At 38.5% G+C, this 18,124-nt stretch overlaps 1 protein-coding gene across 2 annotated transcripts in view; it reads left to right on the top strand.

Moving 5' to 3' along the window:
* MYOM1 (myomesin 1) overlaps positions 1-18,124 on the top strand; it is an 87,274-nt gene that overhangs the window by 4,297 nt on the left and 64,853 nt on the right. For both annotated transcript variants that reach the window (XM_044423899.1, XM_044423901.1), the window contains exons 3-5: positions 6,426-6,548; positions 10,786-10,999; positions 12,393-12,550. In XM_044423899.1, the coding sequence (XP_044279834.1) occupies positions 6,426-6,548; positions 10,786-10,999; positions 12,393-12,550 (495 nt within the window). The remainder of the gene's footprint in view (positions 1-6,425; positions 6,549-10,785; positions 11,000-12,392; positions 12,551-18,124) is intronic.

The following is an 18,124-nucleotide window of genomic DNA, read 5'->3' as shown; positions in this document are numbered from 1 at the left end:
AAAAATAGCAAGACATTTCCATTTACTTTCACTTAACTCTGTGTACTACTTTGCGTACTAAATGTCTTGCACGACTTTTTAAGGTGCCCTAATCTGTTTATAGATTGAGCCAATATTTGAAAGGTCTACTGTCAAATGATCTGCCTCAACCTAGGGCATGGAAGAAAGATCTCTAGGCTATTGTGGTCATCTATCACATAGTAGATAAAGCCAGGTTGTGGAAGAAGAGAGGAAAGAAAATTATTAATCATCCAGTATAATTGGTTTTGAATGGTATGAGGTTAAATCAGGATTGTCCAAATATGTTTATCTCCAAGGACACAGAACATGGAATAGCTAGCTCTAATAGCCTAAGCTTGGATCCTGGGCTATCTCAAGGGAGATCTCATTGACTTGCTGGACTTGGCAGCATAGCCTGTACTCCACCATACTAGAAGGACTTTCCACAGACTTTATTTTTAAATAAGTACGTTTGATAATTATTTACAGTGCAACTGCAGTATTGTATATGTTGTTACCAAATCTCTTCCTTCTAGATACATGTACACCCTTGCACCCATTCTAGGAACTGTTTAACAATGGCAATAGTGTGGCTTTGACAAAGTCAATATTGGCAAATATTCCCAAGCATTTTTGAACAACGGTGAATGTTGTTAAGTACAACTAAGAAGTTAAAATACAGTAGACCCCCCCCCCCACATCTACTGTCTCAGTTACTGTGGTTTCACTGCAGCCTTCCACATTCACGGGGGTTAGGGGTGCAGGAGCCCTGTGAAATGGGAAAAATGCAAATATCTCTAGAGGAAAAAGCTTTTATCTCTAGAGTCCTCATGCCCACTGAGAGTCAAAACATGTGACTGAGGCTGGCTAGTACTGAGCCAAAGAGTGTGAGATCCCCAAACAGAGTCCCTAGAGATATTTGTGATTTTTCCACTTTCACAGGGGTCCTGTGCCCCCAGCCCCCACAAATGTGGAGGGCCAACTGTACAGTAAATATCGGGGTGGCCAGACTTGCTCAATGGAATAGCCTCATATGGTAAATGTTAGATATTTGAAAGCTGCAAGCAGGTGCCTGTGGGTTGCAGCAGGTGGTGAATGGGTGGCAAACAGCAAGTCACAAAATAAACTCATGTGGCTCCCAAGCCTCGGTTTGGCCACCCCTGGTTTACAGTGTTCACAACTCACTGTGGTTTCAGGCATATGCTGAGGGGCTTGGAGCCTGTCCCCCATGGATACGGGGGTCCTGTTTCTGTGGCAGAAAATGGCTTTGTGGAGCAATTTAAGTGTGAGCATGCAAGAACATTGAACTATAGGAGGCTGAACTTGGATTATGCAGAAAATTGTCAGGGTTCTCACAGAAATTGGTTCCAGTGCTGCAGCCAGATTATGAACTTGTGCTGGCTTTTCAGCTTGCAGGAGGTAAGGCAGTGAAATATTGTGGGGTTAGAATTAGATGAATTGGAACTCTTAATACTTTTGGGAAGGAAAAAGAAAGGCCTGGGAGTAGAGAAAGGGATGAGAGGAGTATTTGTCCAAAGTTGCTACAATTGGGCCAGTTCTGTAACAGTCACTGTAATAAGAAAAGTGACAATGGGGTTGTCTGAAACAGCACTTTTCCTGACACTTTTCAAGTGGGTGAAGGTATTCAATTTCACAGATTTCCTTTTATGCAAAGAAAGATATTGGATATTGAAATATATCAAAAGACAGGAGATGTTGACCTCACTTGCACATGAAGGCCTCTCCAGTTGTTCTTCCCCAGTGCTGCCCTCTGCATTCCTCCCACAAACATGCTCAAGGTCAAGGGAGCAGCATGGGATGCAACACGGGGAAGCTGACTATTGATGGGGGAACTGACTTGCATAAGGCAGGGCCTTTACACAAGATACGACTGCATCCCAACCCATTGTCTTCAGGGGATTAATAAATGTGACTTGCTACTTTTTCCACTTTGGTTTCCCATACCCACCTCGAACATTCTCCCTATTAGACCAAACTGAACACATATGGATCAGTTTGGGCACATTTTACATTCACGCAGTGGCTTTTGGAATGATCCTGTCAATGCATACATGTGAAAGCATTTTGCAGGGATGTGTTTGTCGTGTATCTTTCTCATATGGATCCCATGAGCCAGTTCTAGCAGGTGTCCAGGATCTATCACACAGAGTGATTGCTGAACAAGTATTATATAGATTATGTATTGTATATTATATAATGTACAGTGTAATTGTACTAGTAGAATTCTACACTTTTGAATGTAACTAGTGCTTGTGAGGGCAACAGAAAAAAGTGACAACTTGCTGCTAGAATTTGACCGTGAACCCCAAGGCTTTTTCACATTGCTCTTGCACATTTAAGGGAACTGTCTCCCAAAATATTTTTCTGATGCAAAATTGCATAGTGAACTTTCTTGAAGATTTATGAGCAGCATTATCCATACTTTCTCATAACATATCATAAGCAGCAAGTGTTTGACTGTAGCCAATAACTTTCCCCTGAAAAGTTTTAAAACTACATGCCAGTGTGTAGGTAATACTTATTCAGTTTTATTCCTTTCCATTTGACTTTAGAATTCTAATTGTAAGGTCTCCAAGGCATTCTTAGCGCTCAGCTAGCATCCCCTAAGTGACATCATAGCAGCTGAACCAATGACATTTTGCTGAGGAAGGGAGTGGAATAATATAATTCTTCTGCCTTCCAAGCACTGCTGAGATCAAATCAGTTTACTTATCCACTGTCAAAAGAACTGGTTTCAAATTATTATCTTGAATAATTAGTAAATTACATAGCTAAAGTAACATATGACTGAATATTTGTTGGAAAGATTCTGATGACTCCTCAGTAATAATGACATAAACACATCTGGTTAGTTAATTTTTGACTGGTCCCCAGTTTACTGTTTTAGAGCAAGGTAGTAGAAGGAATGGTGGTGTTTGGCTTCAGGGTATCTTGGAAGAAGCAACTTATCCCGAGCTATTTCAGCCAGGCTTCATGCCTAGTTTAGAGTGAAGAAATTTGGTTGTCCTGGTGGGTAATCTACACCAAAATCCAGACAAGGTGAGTATGCCCTTGACGTTTCTGCTGGACCAGAGACTGAAGGCAGCTAACACTACATTGATAAGGCAAATCAAATTGCTAAAAACAACAAAATAACATAACATTTTAAAAGCATTAAAAAGGCAGTGTGGCGGATAATAAAAATATCAGAGCCAGCAGGAAAAACCCTGTGCAGGCTAACAGAAAAGTCCCCCTAAACAAATCAATATTTATTAAGGTATAATAGTAAATTTAGTAGTCTATAATGTGCTTCAAGCCTTGTTTTCCTTTTTGGCTGCAGCAGATTAGTATAGCCACCTCTCTGGAAGTTTCTAAGATCATGTCCCTAATAGTACCTGGATTCTTGAAGACAGATTCCAAAATTGTGCCCTTCAGCTGAGGATGATGCAACCAGAGCTTCTTATCTGGTATGTGCAACAAAATCTCCCTAGAGTAGGGCCTATAGTTCTCTCTTTGCTCTCTGGTTTCAAAGATAACAGCTTCATGACCTTTCAGCAGCTTTTAGCCAATTTATATGTGTATTTAATACACATATTTAATCTGCATTTAATGCAGCCAAACATAGTCTGCATTTCATCAAGAAGCAGATACAGCCTGCTCCCACCCACCCATTCAGGGGCTGACATTAATGGTTCCAACACATGCACAATCATGAATATCCATTGTCTTTGGGTAAGGCGTGGATTTTTCTTTGATCAAGTTTTCCAGCCAGTTACTGCACTTCCACACTTACTTCTGAGTAAATTTTAATAACAATTAGGTTACATGCTTCAGCACTTTCCTCAGTTTGCCTTAGAACATCTGTGTAACAATTTGAAATAGATGTCTCAGTTGTATTTAGATTTATAAGGATTATGATAGTGATTGCATACATATTACAAACAGAACATTTAATTTTGAAAGGTTAGAGAGCTAACATTTAAATAGGATAGGAAAATGACAGTTTTCACTGTACAGCACACATTCAAGCTTGTTGTTGTTATGTGCCATCAAGTTGTCTCTAACTCATGGCAACTGTGTAAGTAAATGCCTTGCTTGACAGCCCTGCTTTTGTGCTTGTTTTCATGCTATTTTGAGACAGTACCCAGTCTGACACTATTGCTAACATAAATTACATTGCACTAATGTAAATTCAGTCACACAGGCAACATGCTCAATGACTATGCTCTGTAATATTGGCTGCATGGTACAACGGAGATGCAGTGTGGTATAAGAATCTTGTCCATGCATAAATAGACAAAAAGGTATCCCCATTCAGCTGGGAGCTGCAAGTTATAGGACTGTTTTCCATCTAAACATGCATAGGATTGCACCCCTACTATATCTATATTATATAGCTCAGAAAGGTACATGGTATACAAACAAACCCTTCCCCCATCTTGTGATAAAAGCACACAAAGGTGGACTCTGACATATGGAAAAAGTACCAGAAGAAGAGGAGGATGTTAAATAGACCTTACAGAAGTTCCTGCATCTCGCCTGGAAACCACCCCAGTGAAGAGATGGCAGCCAGGTTGTACACAGGTGTTGCTAGCAGAACATGCATTTCTGGTTTATTTTGATGGCCTGTTTGTTAGGAGAATAATTTGGCAAACAGTGCAGTCACTGTATGTTGTGTTTAAACATGGTATATTGCAGAGCTTCTGAAAGCAGGTACATTGATTAATCACATTAGAGTTAATTTTCTTGTTTTGCAAATTCTTCATGACTCTATTGTAATATATCCATGAGATTTTTGCTTGCTAATTAAAAAGATACAAATACAGAATTTTCTTATTCCATCCCTAAAAAGATGAAGAGTGGACAATCAATGACATCACTTATTACTTATAAAGCACACTGCACATAAATTTAAAAATGCCAAAATCAAGTGCTTGCAGGCCAAACTTCTAAAAAATAGAAGACAAAAAGTGAGGGGGGGGGCTGGAGGAAAACAGGAAATTTGCACAAGTTGTAAGGAAATGAAAGAAGGTGCATAAAGTAATACAATAAGTAGCCAAGGAACAAGAAGGCAACGAAACAGACAAATAGTATACCGAGAGGGAAATGCAAAAGAGAAAAAGACCAGATTCTAGTAATCTCTGAAACTGAAACAAAAGGGACAGTTGGATATTTAAAGGACTACAGAATAAAATCCTCAGGATAGAAAGGAGAAGCACCCTCCCCGCAGGGTGGATGGACGAAGGAAGAAAATTGCCTCTGCTGCTGCTTTTGCCCTGCATTGAATGATCAGATTCCTCAATCAACAGGATTACACCCTTGATTAGTTTTTTGTTTCTTGGATTACTTTTGTGTCTAAACCAGGATTTATATGTTGCTTTAGATAAAAGGGGATTCCAGTGGATTTATGAAAAGTAAATACTGCAAAGCCAGTGTGGTGTAATAGTTCAAGTGCTGAACTAGGACTGAATAAACAATGATTATATTCCCAATTAATCATGAAGTTCTGAGGATGCCCTTGGGCTAGTCACTCAGCCTAGACTACCCCACAGAAAAGTTGTGATGATAAAAAGGGGGAGGAAATAAGCAAGAGGCCTTGACATAAATGCAGTGCATTACCAATAATGTCAGAGCATTCACTCCAGATTGCTAGAACAACATTGGTAGAAAGCCCAACAAGAATGGACCTAGCCTATAACCAGGTGCAAGAATAAGCTTTCAGTTAAAGGTGTAAATAATCTAGATTCAAGCTTTTCTTTGCTGATAGTATGAAATAGCCACAAAAAGTGCAAACAGGGCTGTCTGCATGGATATGTATTTAAATGTATAATATCAATGAGAATAAGATAGCTTTTAATTATATTGATCATGCCATTCATCCATGCATTTATCCCTCTCTTCCATCTCCTTGCATATTGTATACTGCTGTGCTGTGCAGTTGTATTTCTGTTCTGTATTACTATATAAATAATACTCTAGTTTGCAAAGTGAAGTGTTGGCCACCTTGTGTAGCTTAATGGATAAAGACACAAGGTTAAGGGACATTGGTATCCAGTTACACCAAGAGCGTACCTACCAGAAGGATGTACACATTCTTATGTGTGCATGCTTATGTCTACATCCGAGCTGTCAATGTGTGAGAGAAAAGATTCCCAGTTTGAGGAGGAGGAAAGAAAAGGACCAAGACTGCAGTTCTAAACATAGTTTCATGGAATGAAGGAAGATACACTAAAATCTATGCTCGGAATTGTTCTGCACATGTTTCAACTGCCTGACCCAAAAAAACTTCATTCTTGTGCTGCTGGTTATGTTGCTCATATCAAGGCTACACCTGCATTCACACTGGTCAGCTTGTACATTTGTAGCTGCACAAATTGCAAGACAGATGTCTTTATAATTGTAATCATATGACTTTTTTTTTCTAGAAAAATGATAGAGGATTCTTCTTTGAAGCTGAGTCCCAAAGCAAAGCGAGCTAAGCAAAGTCTGCTGTCTCAGGAGAAAGAGAACACTGCTATTGACTATGTGGTACCTGTGTTCACAGGAAGGTATGCATCTTCGTGGGTGGAACAGAAAAAAGGAAAAAGAAGGAAGATAATAGTTTGTTCTATATCTTTGTAACAGATTTGTTGCTAAAGGTGACAGTGCAACAATACAACAATGTTTTTATTTAAATGTCACTTGCTCTGTGACGTAGAAAGAGAAAATATGGGTGAAGGTAGAAATTAGCAATGCAATTTGCCTGAAGTTGGAACCAGTAGTGCTTTTTTTTTTTTTTTTTTTGCATGTTTACTGAGAAGGAAGTTCCGCTATGTGCAATTGGACTTACTCCTGAGCAAATTTATATAGGATTGCAGTTGATATCACTGGTAGAAAAGCAATAGAAAATAAGGGTGTGATCCTATGCATGTTTAGATGGGAAAGAAGTCCTGCATCTCCCAACCAGCATGGCTATCTAGGGAATGCTGGGAGTTGTAGGATTCATTCTATGTAAACATGTATCGGATTGCACCATTAGTAAAGTATAGAAATAATACTCTAGAAAAACTGTCATGGTTAGATTTGCAAATACAATGTATATTCTTTGATTTTTAAACATCTCACATATTGTTTGTAAGACTAAATACGTTCACAAAAAATTAAGTTCTCCACTAGTATGCATATAGATGTGGTCTTTGTTTTTCCCAATGGTGTGACATTAATGCTCTGTTTTTAATCTATTGCCATCCATTTCTGTGAGACCCTGGGAGGAAATTAATAGCGGGGTCTGCTGGAAAAATAACCAGTAGTCACCAGTATACAACCAAGTGAAGATCTAGGAAGAGTGGCTGGACAAAATGAAGCTAGAGAAGGAGGGTCAGCAAAATAAATAAGGACTAAATAAGGCCATTTGTCAATGTGTCAGTCTTCTGCATAGTTAAGGAATCTTTTTCTCAGATAAATAATTTTACTGACATACTATGCTAGGCTATACAGCCTCATGTGTGTGCCTTGACTTTCTTCAAAGACATTGAGTAGGATCTGTAGCATCATCTTAGAGTTCCTCCCATCTGGTGCCTTTCCTACATGGGTAACATGGAGGCATTGTAAGTGAACATCATGGTGATGAGTGGCTGGTGACAGAGTAGAGTTCCAATGTTGCTATTTTAGCTGTTTTTTCCACTCTAATCACTGTGCTGCTAGTGGAGTATAGGAGGATTCCAAGTTGTGGCAGTGAACAGCTGAACCACTGCAGTCCTATGCACTCTCAGTTTGGAATATGTTCTAGTGAAATTAGTAGAACTTGTTCCCAAGTATAAAGTGTTGTCTTATAAAGGAAAAAAAATAAGAATTTGGTCCTTTTAAGGGTAAAGATGATATGAAAACGCCTGTATTATCAGTGGTGACCCATGAGACTATGGGCAAGTAGGACATACAATGCATATTTGAATTGTAAAAATACACATGCAACTGTTTGGTGGATGGAACTCTGATTGTATCATGTGAAAGGTACTTTAGGAATTTAACACTTAGTATATTATTTTTGATCTACTGAATAAATATGACATCTCTCTATTGGATTGTCCTTCTGTAATATTTATTTATTTTATTTCTGTACTGCCCCACAGCTGAAATTCCCTGCATGGTTCACACAGTCTATAAAAATAGAAGATACATATGTTTGCTAGGTGTGTCACCTGGAGATTTGCTTCTTTGTAAAAGGAGTGTGAATTCAGAAGTCTAGATTGGACTAGGTTTAAGAGCTGCTCTTCTCCTGGAAAGAGAAAGCGGATGCTAATAAATCTGAAACTGCGGGTTATTGCCTTCAATAGAATCCGCTGCTAAAGCTCTAGTGAGGTTTGTCTTTATAAGAAATTTAGATAGTAACAACAGAAATCTGGAAACACAAAGACTTGATAGAGGGCCAGGAAAAAGCAGTATAAACAGTTTCCTTGAAATATTTTAAATGTTTTCTATTATTCATTAGCTGCAGAATGCGAATCAGAAATATTATGAGAATATATTCATTCTAAACATATTAAGTTTTGCCCAAACTCAATTTTAGTTCTCTTTATAAGAGCAAGAAGATTAAGTTACTATCCAGTTCACTTTATATTTTGGCCTCCTCTACCATGTAAGCATCGCTGGCACCAGAATGTAGGCCTGGGTGAAGGGTAGGAGCTCCTTCACAACCATATTTTGTGAGCCCTCCAGTCTAATTAATATCCTCTGTTGGTGTTTGCTAAAGTGTTGAAAAGGTCATCTGATGCATTGTCATCTGTTTGTGTCATGTTGGCATAAAATCCATTCTTTTGTTCTAAAATTGGATGTGTATGCCACATCACTGCCAACTATTTATCCTCTGAAAGCTATTAGCCTAGACTCACTTGCCATTTACAACTTAGAAATCATATCCAAATTGTTTTACAGAGTCGGCTTGCATCTTTCCATCGGCAGATGATTTGCCAGAAAAAAGGCAGTATATATTTAAAAATAAATTAATCTGAAGGCTATTTAGAGAGCTGACACATTTTGCTGCTCTCTATTTTGGTTGAAAGCCAGTAGATAAGAGTTGAGCTTAGACCTGCATGATGTGTGTTTAGAAACTAATTTAGTAATAGTCTGATTAAATGCTCCTAAGCAAATTGCCCTCTTCTAGGTTGCAGTTTCAAACAAATTACTAGCTAGTAGCTTCCACTGAATTCAGTGCAGTTTACTTCTGAATAGACTAGTGCAGGATTGCAGTGTTAACTTCAGTTTTCCACATTAAAAGGGAGATAGAGAAAGAGGATGAGCAAAGTATTAAGGAGATAAAAAGATTGCTATAGAAATTATTATTGGCATGATTCAGCACTTATAACTCTCATCAGTTTCAGTTCATGAAAGCAAAGTGTTGGATTGAATGGTGTTGTTTCACAGTGAAAGGAAAACGGTTCCTCGCTCCATGTATACCCCCAGATCTGCTTTGGAGAATTAGAGGACCTTCCACAGCAGATCTGGAGGACATATGGGCAGCTGGAGGGGGAGAGGAGAGGATGAAGTCCAGATGTGTGAGCAGACTTCCAGGTGTCAATTTGTGCAATGTGTGATTCAAGGTAGAGGTTTCAATCCTTATAGTTCAATTATTTTCATTATTTTTAGCAATAAGATTTAATATTTTTTCAGTGCTTATCTTATTGGTTATTTGTGGATTTTAACTGCAGGGAGGGGTTTCCTTGTGGAGTTAAATGTCTTAGTAAGAATATGACTGGTAGTATTCAGTCATCTAACTGTTGGCTTAAAGAAAAAACCTGCAGTCCTAAACCAAATTATTACAGAGTAAGTCCTATTCAACTAGTTCGATATTTGGGCTCCCAGCTGTGGATCATCTTCCATATACCCTTTCAATTCTACAACATTTTATATTACTGATTTTATTATGTTTGTAGACCATTTTTAAAGTTTTAAAATAATTTATTAAAACATTTTTATCCAGACTTTTATCCTCTTGCAAGGAACTCAAGGCAGTTTACATGGTTGAGAATAACGTGCAAACCTGAACCACTGGATTGCTTGGGTGCTAAATTGTCTGGAAGCAAATCAAGTCTTTTGTTGATTAAAAGCATATGTGAGGAACATCTGCATCTGCAAGGGCTTCTAACCTTTGTCCTTCTACAGCCCCTTTCAAGTTCTGTTAAAACTCCTCTGACATGTCCATCTTATCTGGTTGCTAGATTCCTTCCCAGGTACCTTCTCTGAGCTGTCTGTGTCTGAGTCTCAGGACAAGAGGCCATTTTCATCATGTTCATATCAATGTCATGGCAGGAATGGACTGATACTGATAGTAAATAAACTACACTAGAAATTAGTGAGAAATTTCCAGAAGATTTTTCAGAACTATAATAAACTGAAAACAAGCATTTTTAAAACACTCTTTAAAGCCCGTGTAGCACTGAACGTGTTGAAACTATTGCACTGAATCTGGATTTACTCACACTTAGAAGAAACTCATTGAAATAAATGGGGCTAACAGTCATGACTAAATTAAGTCCCACTGATTTCAGTGGGTCTCTCAAGTTTGATCTAGCTTATTCACATGTATGATATACCCCACTGTCTTGTCAGATTTACCTTTCTCTAGCTCCAATTAAAGTGTCGTTAATGAGTACCATAGCTTAAGTCTTTTAAGGTGATCATGTGACAGTCCATTACCTTTGGGAACTGCATGTAAATTAACATTAAGAAATGTCAGCATAAGGTCTTCTGTTTTCCATCCAATTTGCCGATTGACCATTCCTCCCCCCCCTTTTTTTTTAATGATTGCAGTCAAACTTATGTTAGTGGGATTACAGACACAGAACAAGAGAGAATTAAGGAAAGTGCTGCATACATTGCCAGAAGGAACCTTTTTGCAACTGGTGAAGGAATTACTGCAACTCACAGAGAAACTTCATCCTCTGTGGAAGAAGAAAGACATGAAAAGAAATCAAGAAAAGTAGCAATACGAGAGAAAGCTGAACGAATGGCTCTAAAGAAAACGGTACTTAATCAACAGTTCATCTGTGTGAAAATGCCCTTTCTTGTATCAGACTATAGGACCTGATACAGCGTTTTTGTTCTCCTTTAATTTCATTGGCGAAATGGAGACATGTTCTTAATTTGCATTCTGCAAAATTAAACTGCTTATCTATGACTACATTAAGGTTCTAATATTCATCATGCAAGCTTCTTATAAAAAGTTACCAGAAATATCATGCCTTTCTTTGTCATTATGTATACTTGCCATATTCTAAATATTGGTACTACGTATTGTAAAGCACTCAGAGAGCTCCAGGTATTGGACAGTATAGAAATTAAATAAGCATACAAATAATAACAACCTCAACAACATTGCCTATATATATATAAGAGTACTTAAAAAAACTGACTTATTTGTTGTGGTATAATATGTTTTGTATCCTAGAACATACTTCTTCAGACATATCCAATTGTGTCACAGAATTATTCCGAATGACAATGTGCTAGCATAAAGCAATGCTAATGCAATGCAATTAGTACTTGATAAGACAATAGGAAAAATGGTAATTTGCCACTGGCTAAAGATCACAGATTTTCCTCACAAGTGATCATTATGTTGTGCAACCATTTTTTATGCTTGAGCAGTGTCCTTGGCACTAATGCTGGGTCTCAGTGAGTTGGAGCAATCTGAGTAGCCATACTGGTTGAGATGAAGTTAGTGCTTAAGTCCAAACTAATGTATCTCGCCTGTGATGGGCTTCTCCCTAAACCACTGTATCCTTGCAGTAATCTAGCGATTGCACTTGAACCTCATGGTTCCATATCAGTAGCTCATCTTCATCAGCACTGGTGATAATGTAGAAGGTAATCTTGTGATGGTTGCCTGAGTTTGCACTGTCTGTGTTATGCATCATTTGATGTTGTTTTTGAATTCCCCCCTCACCCTTTTCATGCATTTCAATGAATCAAGCAACGCAAAAGAGCATCCCCCTCGCTGACCCTGTGGCAAAAGCCTTATGCCTATTTTTTCTTGAATAGCACTATTTTGTTCTTATTCTGTCCAGTCTCTAAATATAGAAATGTACAAGTCAAGACTCTTACCAAAGAAACTGATTCTGGAATGCTCACCCCTCTGTTCATGAAAAGGGAAATAAATCAAATATGCATTATTTTTTCCTATGTGTACTTCATATTTAATAATGCTCATGTTGTTTCTCAAGGAAAAAACAACCTTATTGTGTAAAAGGGCATATTGAAGATTATAATAATATCTGATCAGTCATCTATGAGAAATGATAGTTGAAATTTGTTAAATATATTCTGTATATTCCACTTGACAGAGCATATGTTTTCTCTATTATGAAGTGACAATGTGTCAGGATGATAAATTTTAAAATGAAATATTTGCCTTACAGTTAAGAGAGACAGAAGAATTCCGCAGAAAGTTGAATGAAGATGGTCTGCTACATGCTCCTGAGTTTGTCATTAAGCCTCGTTCACATACCGTCTGGGAAAAACAAAATGTCAAATTGCACTGCACCGTGGCTGGCTGGCCAGAACCTCGCCTGACATGGTAGGCTTGCTTCTCTATCAACATTATATGTTGTTGATGGTAGAAGGGTATTTAAAATGGATGAAATAAAAATGATTTTTTAAAAATATATCACTGAGAGAGCTACTTCACTGGTTGGCTTCTTCAGTGTATTCTTTATCATCTCTAGACAATACTGTAAGCCATCCTGAGATGCCATGCATAAGGGACGGCATATAAAAATTTTAAATAAATAAATACACAGTCACCATTGCATATATATACTGCTATTTGCACTAGCCCTGTACAGGCATTCTGAAGGAGGGAAAAGAAGAGAAGGGATGTCTGCTTGCCCCCACCTCCTTCTCACACATTTTCACCACCTTCTAAAGGGTTGCATGGTTTCAAGTTACAGGAAGATGAAAACGGGACACATAGATAAAAGTGGCTTTCATCTTCAGAAAGATGCACTGTACATGTTGAGGCAGAGCTGGGGCAGAGGTGAGGTAAGCTCATGTTACCAAGCCCCACTGCTTGTACATTGCCTAAACAAGGCGCCTGAATAAACTAGTGGTAAATGTGTGTTATTTTTGAATATTAATTTCAGTTTGTATATCAGAGGTGGGACATCTCAGTGTGGGGCCAAATCTGTCCCTTCTAGGGTTTCAGTTCTGCCTTCCAGCATTCTGCAGAAGCATATGCCTCTTCCTCTATGCTCCTTCCTCAGCTACTGATAGTTTAGTTTGGTGGCTTACCAGCTTTGTGCAATTTGTTTCCCTATCTGAAGGGTTGAATTGCATTTCCTGAAGTTTAGCAACAGGAAGTAAGAGCTGTAAGCTGCAATATACTGGTAATGTTTGCATTTTTGACCCCAAGTCTTTTGGATTTAGCTACTCATGCCTTACCCAACACTAGAATGCAGCTTCCAAGAGCTTCTTTCAAACTGAATTCAACCCTCTCATGCATCAATCAAGGGTTAATCTGTACTTGGTTCTCATTACTACAAATAAGTTGAGAATAGTACATCTAATAAATTCAGACTGAAGATCTGTGGCCTTATGAGCAAAAGGTAAGAGTCTCACCACAAGCAATCTGTTTCAATTGTGGGAACTGCAATGTACATATGAAGTCATCCTCCATCCGCTTGCACACATAGAATTTATTAATTCATTCAGTGATTTGACAAATCGGAGTAAAAAGCATTCCAGGTTGACTAACACTATCAAATCTTAGCAGGCAACAGAATGTCTTAGTTATTCAACTCAGATGTGTTCACCCCTCATTGAAATGAACAGGGCCTTGCAAGTGTGCAAGAAATCCATGTACACATGGATCTCTGGATTAGGAATTAAAATACATAACTTTAGTGTTCTTTTCCACATGCACCCAAGATCATAAATTAATATTACACTAAAATTAGCAAAAATATATAATATTTGTATCAAATTAGATACAATATATTGTGATTTCATTTAGTGTTTAGGCTGGAATTTTAAGTACACTTATTTGGGAGTAAGTAAGCACCAAAGAACTTAATCAGGATTTACTTTTAGCTAAACATCCATAAGATTGCACTGTGCATGCATAGCTACCAATGGAAAGAATGTGGGAAGGGCATTGAACAGGTGTTTTGCTCTGGGATATAAAACAGAATGAACCTGATCTTGTCCATCCCTTGTTAAGCAAATGTCATTTACATGCTTGTAGCAAACAGCACTTATATGAACATGAGAGAAATTATAAATGCTATTAATGAAAAACACTTCAGCAGTCTCTTTGGAATATAGTGTGAAATGTCTTAATTAGTGATGCAGTTTTATTAGCTTGACTGAAAAAATATGGAAATTGAAGACTTCAGTAGTATGTGCAAACTGTTAGCACATAATAACAGTGGGAGCTGTTGCAGTCCTAGATTAGCAAATGATCTGCTTCTCCTGGAATGTTGCTTATCAAAGGCTAATAACTCTTCTTAAACATGGAGCTTTGTATTTCTGGACATAAATAGATTAATTCCTTTCTAACTTAAAAGCAAAGGGAAAAAGGTGCTGTTGCACTCATGTCCTGCCTGTGGGGTTTCTGTGGGCAATTGGTTGCCCACCGTGAGAACAAAATGCTGGTCTAGATAGACCCTGGGCTGATCTAGTGCAAGTCTTCTTTTCTTAAGAAAAAGATTATGATGTGGAAGAAATATATTTGCCTAAATAGCTTAGCAAATTATTTCTTAGGCAGCAGAACTGGAGATGGGTATTGGCAGCAGGCAAGTGAACAGGTGTCTGTTCTGCCTGCAGTCTGCTGTTCTGCAAATCACAGATGCAAAATGTCAATTGCTGCATTCCAGGCAAAAGCACTGAGAAACTGGTCAGTCAATGTGAAACACTGAAAACTGGTGTAGTGTAATGGATACAGGATTTAGATGCAAACTAGAAATAACTAGTGGGAGGGATCTTATGCTGGCTTTCTGTTTTTGTTAATTAATAGCTCCATGAGGCAGTTTTGAAGACCAGGAGAGTGATTATGTGAGAAAGGGTTTCTATTTGTTTCCTCCCATCTTCCTTCCCTAGTGTAAATGCCCCTCTTTCAACACTGCTCTTAGCTTGGGGGTGATGTGGAGATTCCTACTTTGTGGAACTTACATCCACTTTAGGAGGAAGCAACTTAATATGGTAAACAAAATTGGAGGAAAAGAAGAAGCAGTATCTCCCAGAGCTTTCACGATTTTCAAAGAAGCCTTTTGGAGCTGCTGATTAGCAAGACAAAAATTTGAGGACATCATAATCACTGAGTGACTTTCAGCCCAATTACTATCACGTAACGTAACCTTTCTTACAGACTTGTTGTCAGGATGATAAACATGTGTGAACACATTGACAGAGGGAAGAGACAATTTAATATATGGCAAGCTCATCCTGCTTCATATTGACTGGGGCTGATGTGCAGTTCAGCACATCTTCAGAACATCTGGAGGGCACCAAGTTGGGGAAGGCTGGTATAGACTTCTTTTGTGCTTAATTTGAAACATTGTCTGTTATAGCATTCCTAAACTTTCCTTTATGTGCTGGAGTACAAAGTACATCCCCACAGTTCTCTAGTAGAGAAACAGTTTGCATTATAAAAACTGGAGGCTATTATCCAAAGATAACAACTGCAATCTAAACAAAGAATGAATTCAGCCACACTTGCATGCTGGCTTGCTGTCCTGGCACAGTCTCAGGTATGCTTCCCCATGTAGAGATAACAACATTGTGACTATTTTTATGTATTCATGCCTACTGATGAAAAGCAAACTGTGCTTTGGACTAGGAGTAGGGTGGCCTCTGGATCAAGGCTGAAGCCAGTCCTTGCTGTCTTGAAATCGTGCTTTGCTCAAAATGAAACAAACAAAGCACAACAAAAGATGTGGGCAGCTTTATAGAATGTGATGAATGAGGGTGAAGAAGAGTGTTAATATCAGCACAGTTCTTGCATCTCAGACATGTGCTAATGTCCATGTAAACCATACTGTCTGTTAACACAGGGACTGGGCACACACAAATGCACATACAAAGCGATTTCAAAGTATTTTGGTGAGAAGCTTATATAATGTCATAATCCCCATGTGGGATCCATCCTATCCTATCCTATACATTTACCATATCATTGCTCACTTAAAGTGTTTAACATTTCTTAAAGTGTCTTTGTTCATGATGGTCCAACTCTACATGTAGATCAGCTCAAGCAGGGCAAGAAAGTCTACTGATGGCAAGCAGTGGCACTACCATGATTTTAAAGATATTCTGCTCCCCCTGCCCCCTGTACACATTCTGCTCTATACACATGTACTAAGTATTGACGTAATAGAAATGTTAGATAGTACATAGCAGTCTACAAATAGATCTGTCCTTGGTGTTGTGTTAAAATTTACCACCATTTATATTTAACACACACACCTGTGTGTGCTGTTCTCCATCCTTGAAAACAGGCAACCTTCATTGTGGAGACTAATAGAGGAAACGCCTTTAATCATGGCTTTATTTTGGAAGAGAATATTGTTAGGTGGCTGGGTCTGGTTCAAGGAAGTACCACTTGATTGTTTGTCAAAATGACTGTGATAAGAATGTGTTGGTGCTTTGGCCTCTGGTTTTTTTGTTGGTTTGTTTGTTTTGGTGTTTTAATCAAATAAACACTTAAAATGTTAAAAAAGACCTTAGGTTAAAAAGTTTGCCGAAGTTATTTTTTATGAGCCATTTAAAGGAACAGGTTGAATCAGTATACCAAACAAAAAAGGATTTTTAGTGTTTCTAATAGTTCTTTCACATTACTTTATCTATGTTTGTATTTCCCATCATTCATTCAAATGATCTATAATCCAACAAACTTCAAAATAAAAATAAGATCAATTAAAAACAGCATAATTAAAGTACAGAATAAATAGAATGTCACTAATGCAAGTGTTAGACTCTATGCTGTGTCATCCTGGCTATGCTAATGACTAAGAACATCTGAAGGGCCATGTGTTCCCTAGCCTCAAATTGATCAGGAAAAAAAAAAAACAACAACAGGTGGAACATCAGCTGTCCATTTCCTCCAATGCTGTATGAAAAAGTCAGATTTTGACATGTCATGCAAAATTCATAAATAAGAAATTCAGGCACATCTCCTGAGAAGGATTTCTATAGTCCATTTGTTATTACTGGGTAGGCCCTGGCCTGTGTTACCACTGACTGCACTTAAACTGCTAAGGAAGCACAAAGCAGAAGCTCATTATCTGAGCAAATGGGCATGCTCATATGGAAGCAAGCAGATTTGATAGCCTGGACCCAGCCTATTTCAGATTTTAAAATGCAATACTAGCACTTTAATTTGAGTGTAGAAATCAGCTGGGAACCATGGATACATTAATGTCCTCTGAGCGGCAAGTCTTAATTTTAAAAAATGCTGTCATCTTCTGGACCATTTGTAGTTTCCAAACGCAGCTTGCAGTAGTTTAGCCTGGGCATTACTAGATATAATCCAGGCATTGCCAGGTTGTGAGTAACATTAGCCAGATCTCCCTTACCTAGGAACGGCTACAGTTTTCTCCCCATAGCAGCCACTGGAGATCCAAGGGCAGGGCTGAATCCAGAAGCAGCCCCAGTCTCAGACTGAAGCTTTAGGGCATGTACAATCCCTTCCAGGACAGATTTTACATCAGAGTGTCTGATCTGTCAACACCTCCATCTTGTCTAGATTAAGGGCTCATCCAGGTAGTCTCACCAGTCATTAGACTTCCACTGTAAATCACAAGCTGACCTTCTGTGTAATGCCCATCCTGTGGGAGAGAATTACCACTACATGCAGCAACCTTCTGTCCACACTAGTAAGCTGAGATATGACCAAAACGCCTTGGTCACTCCCACCATATTTGCACTCAGGTGGGTTGTTTCTTCTCCAGAAATGTGCTGTTGTGAAGTTCTAAAAGTCTGAAGGTTCATGTTTGTGCTTTAATTCCCCTGTACATGTGTGATACCCTGATATGGGTCAGAACCATGGTGTCCAGGAATAGACATTTAAACCATTGCCATGACACACCAGTTTTTCCTCAAACATTCCATGGAGGAGGGGGGGGCGGTTAAATGAAGGGAAGGAAACATCCATTCT

This window comes from Varanus komodoensis, unplaced genomic scaffold (assembly GCF_004798865.1).
Source record: "Varanus komodoensis strain SLA01 unplaced genomic scaffold, ASM479886v1 scaffold14_1, whole genome shotgun sequence".
Classification (NCBI taxonomy): Eukaryota; Metazoa; Chordata; class Lepidosauria; order Squamata; family Varanidae; genus Varanus; species Varanus komodoensis.
The sequence above is the reverse complement of the archived record's forward strand: the minus strand, read 5'-3'. Positions and strand labels throughout refer to the sequence as shown.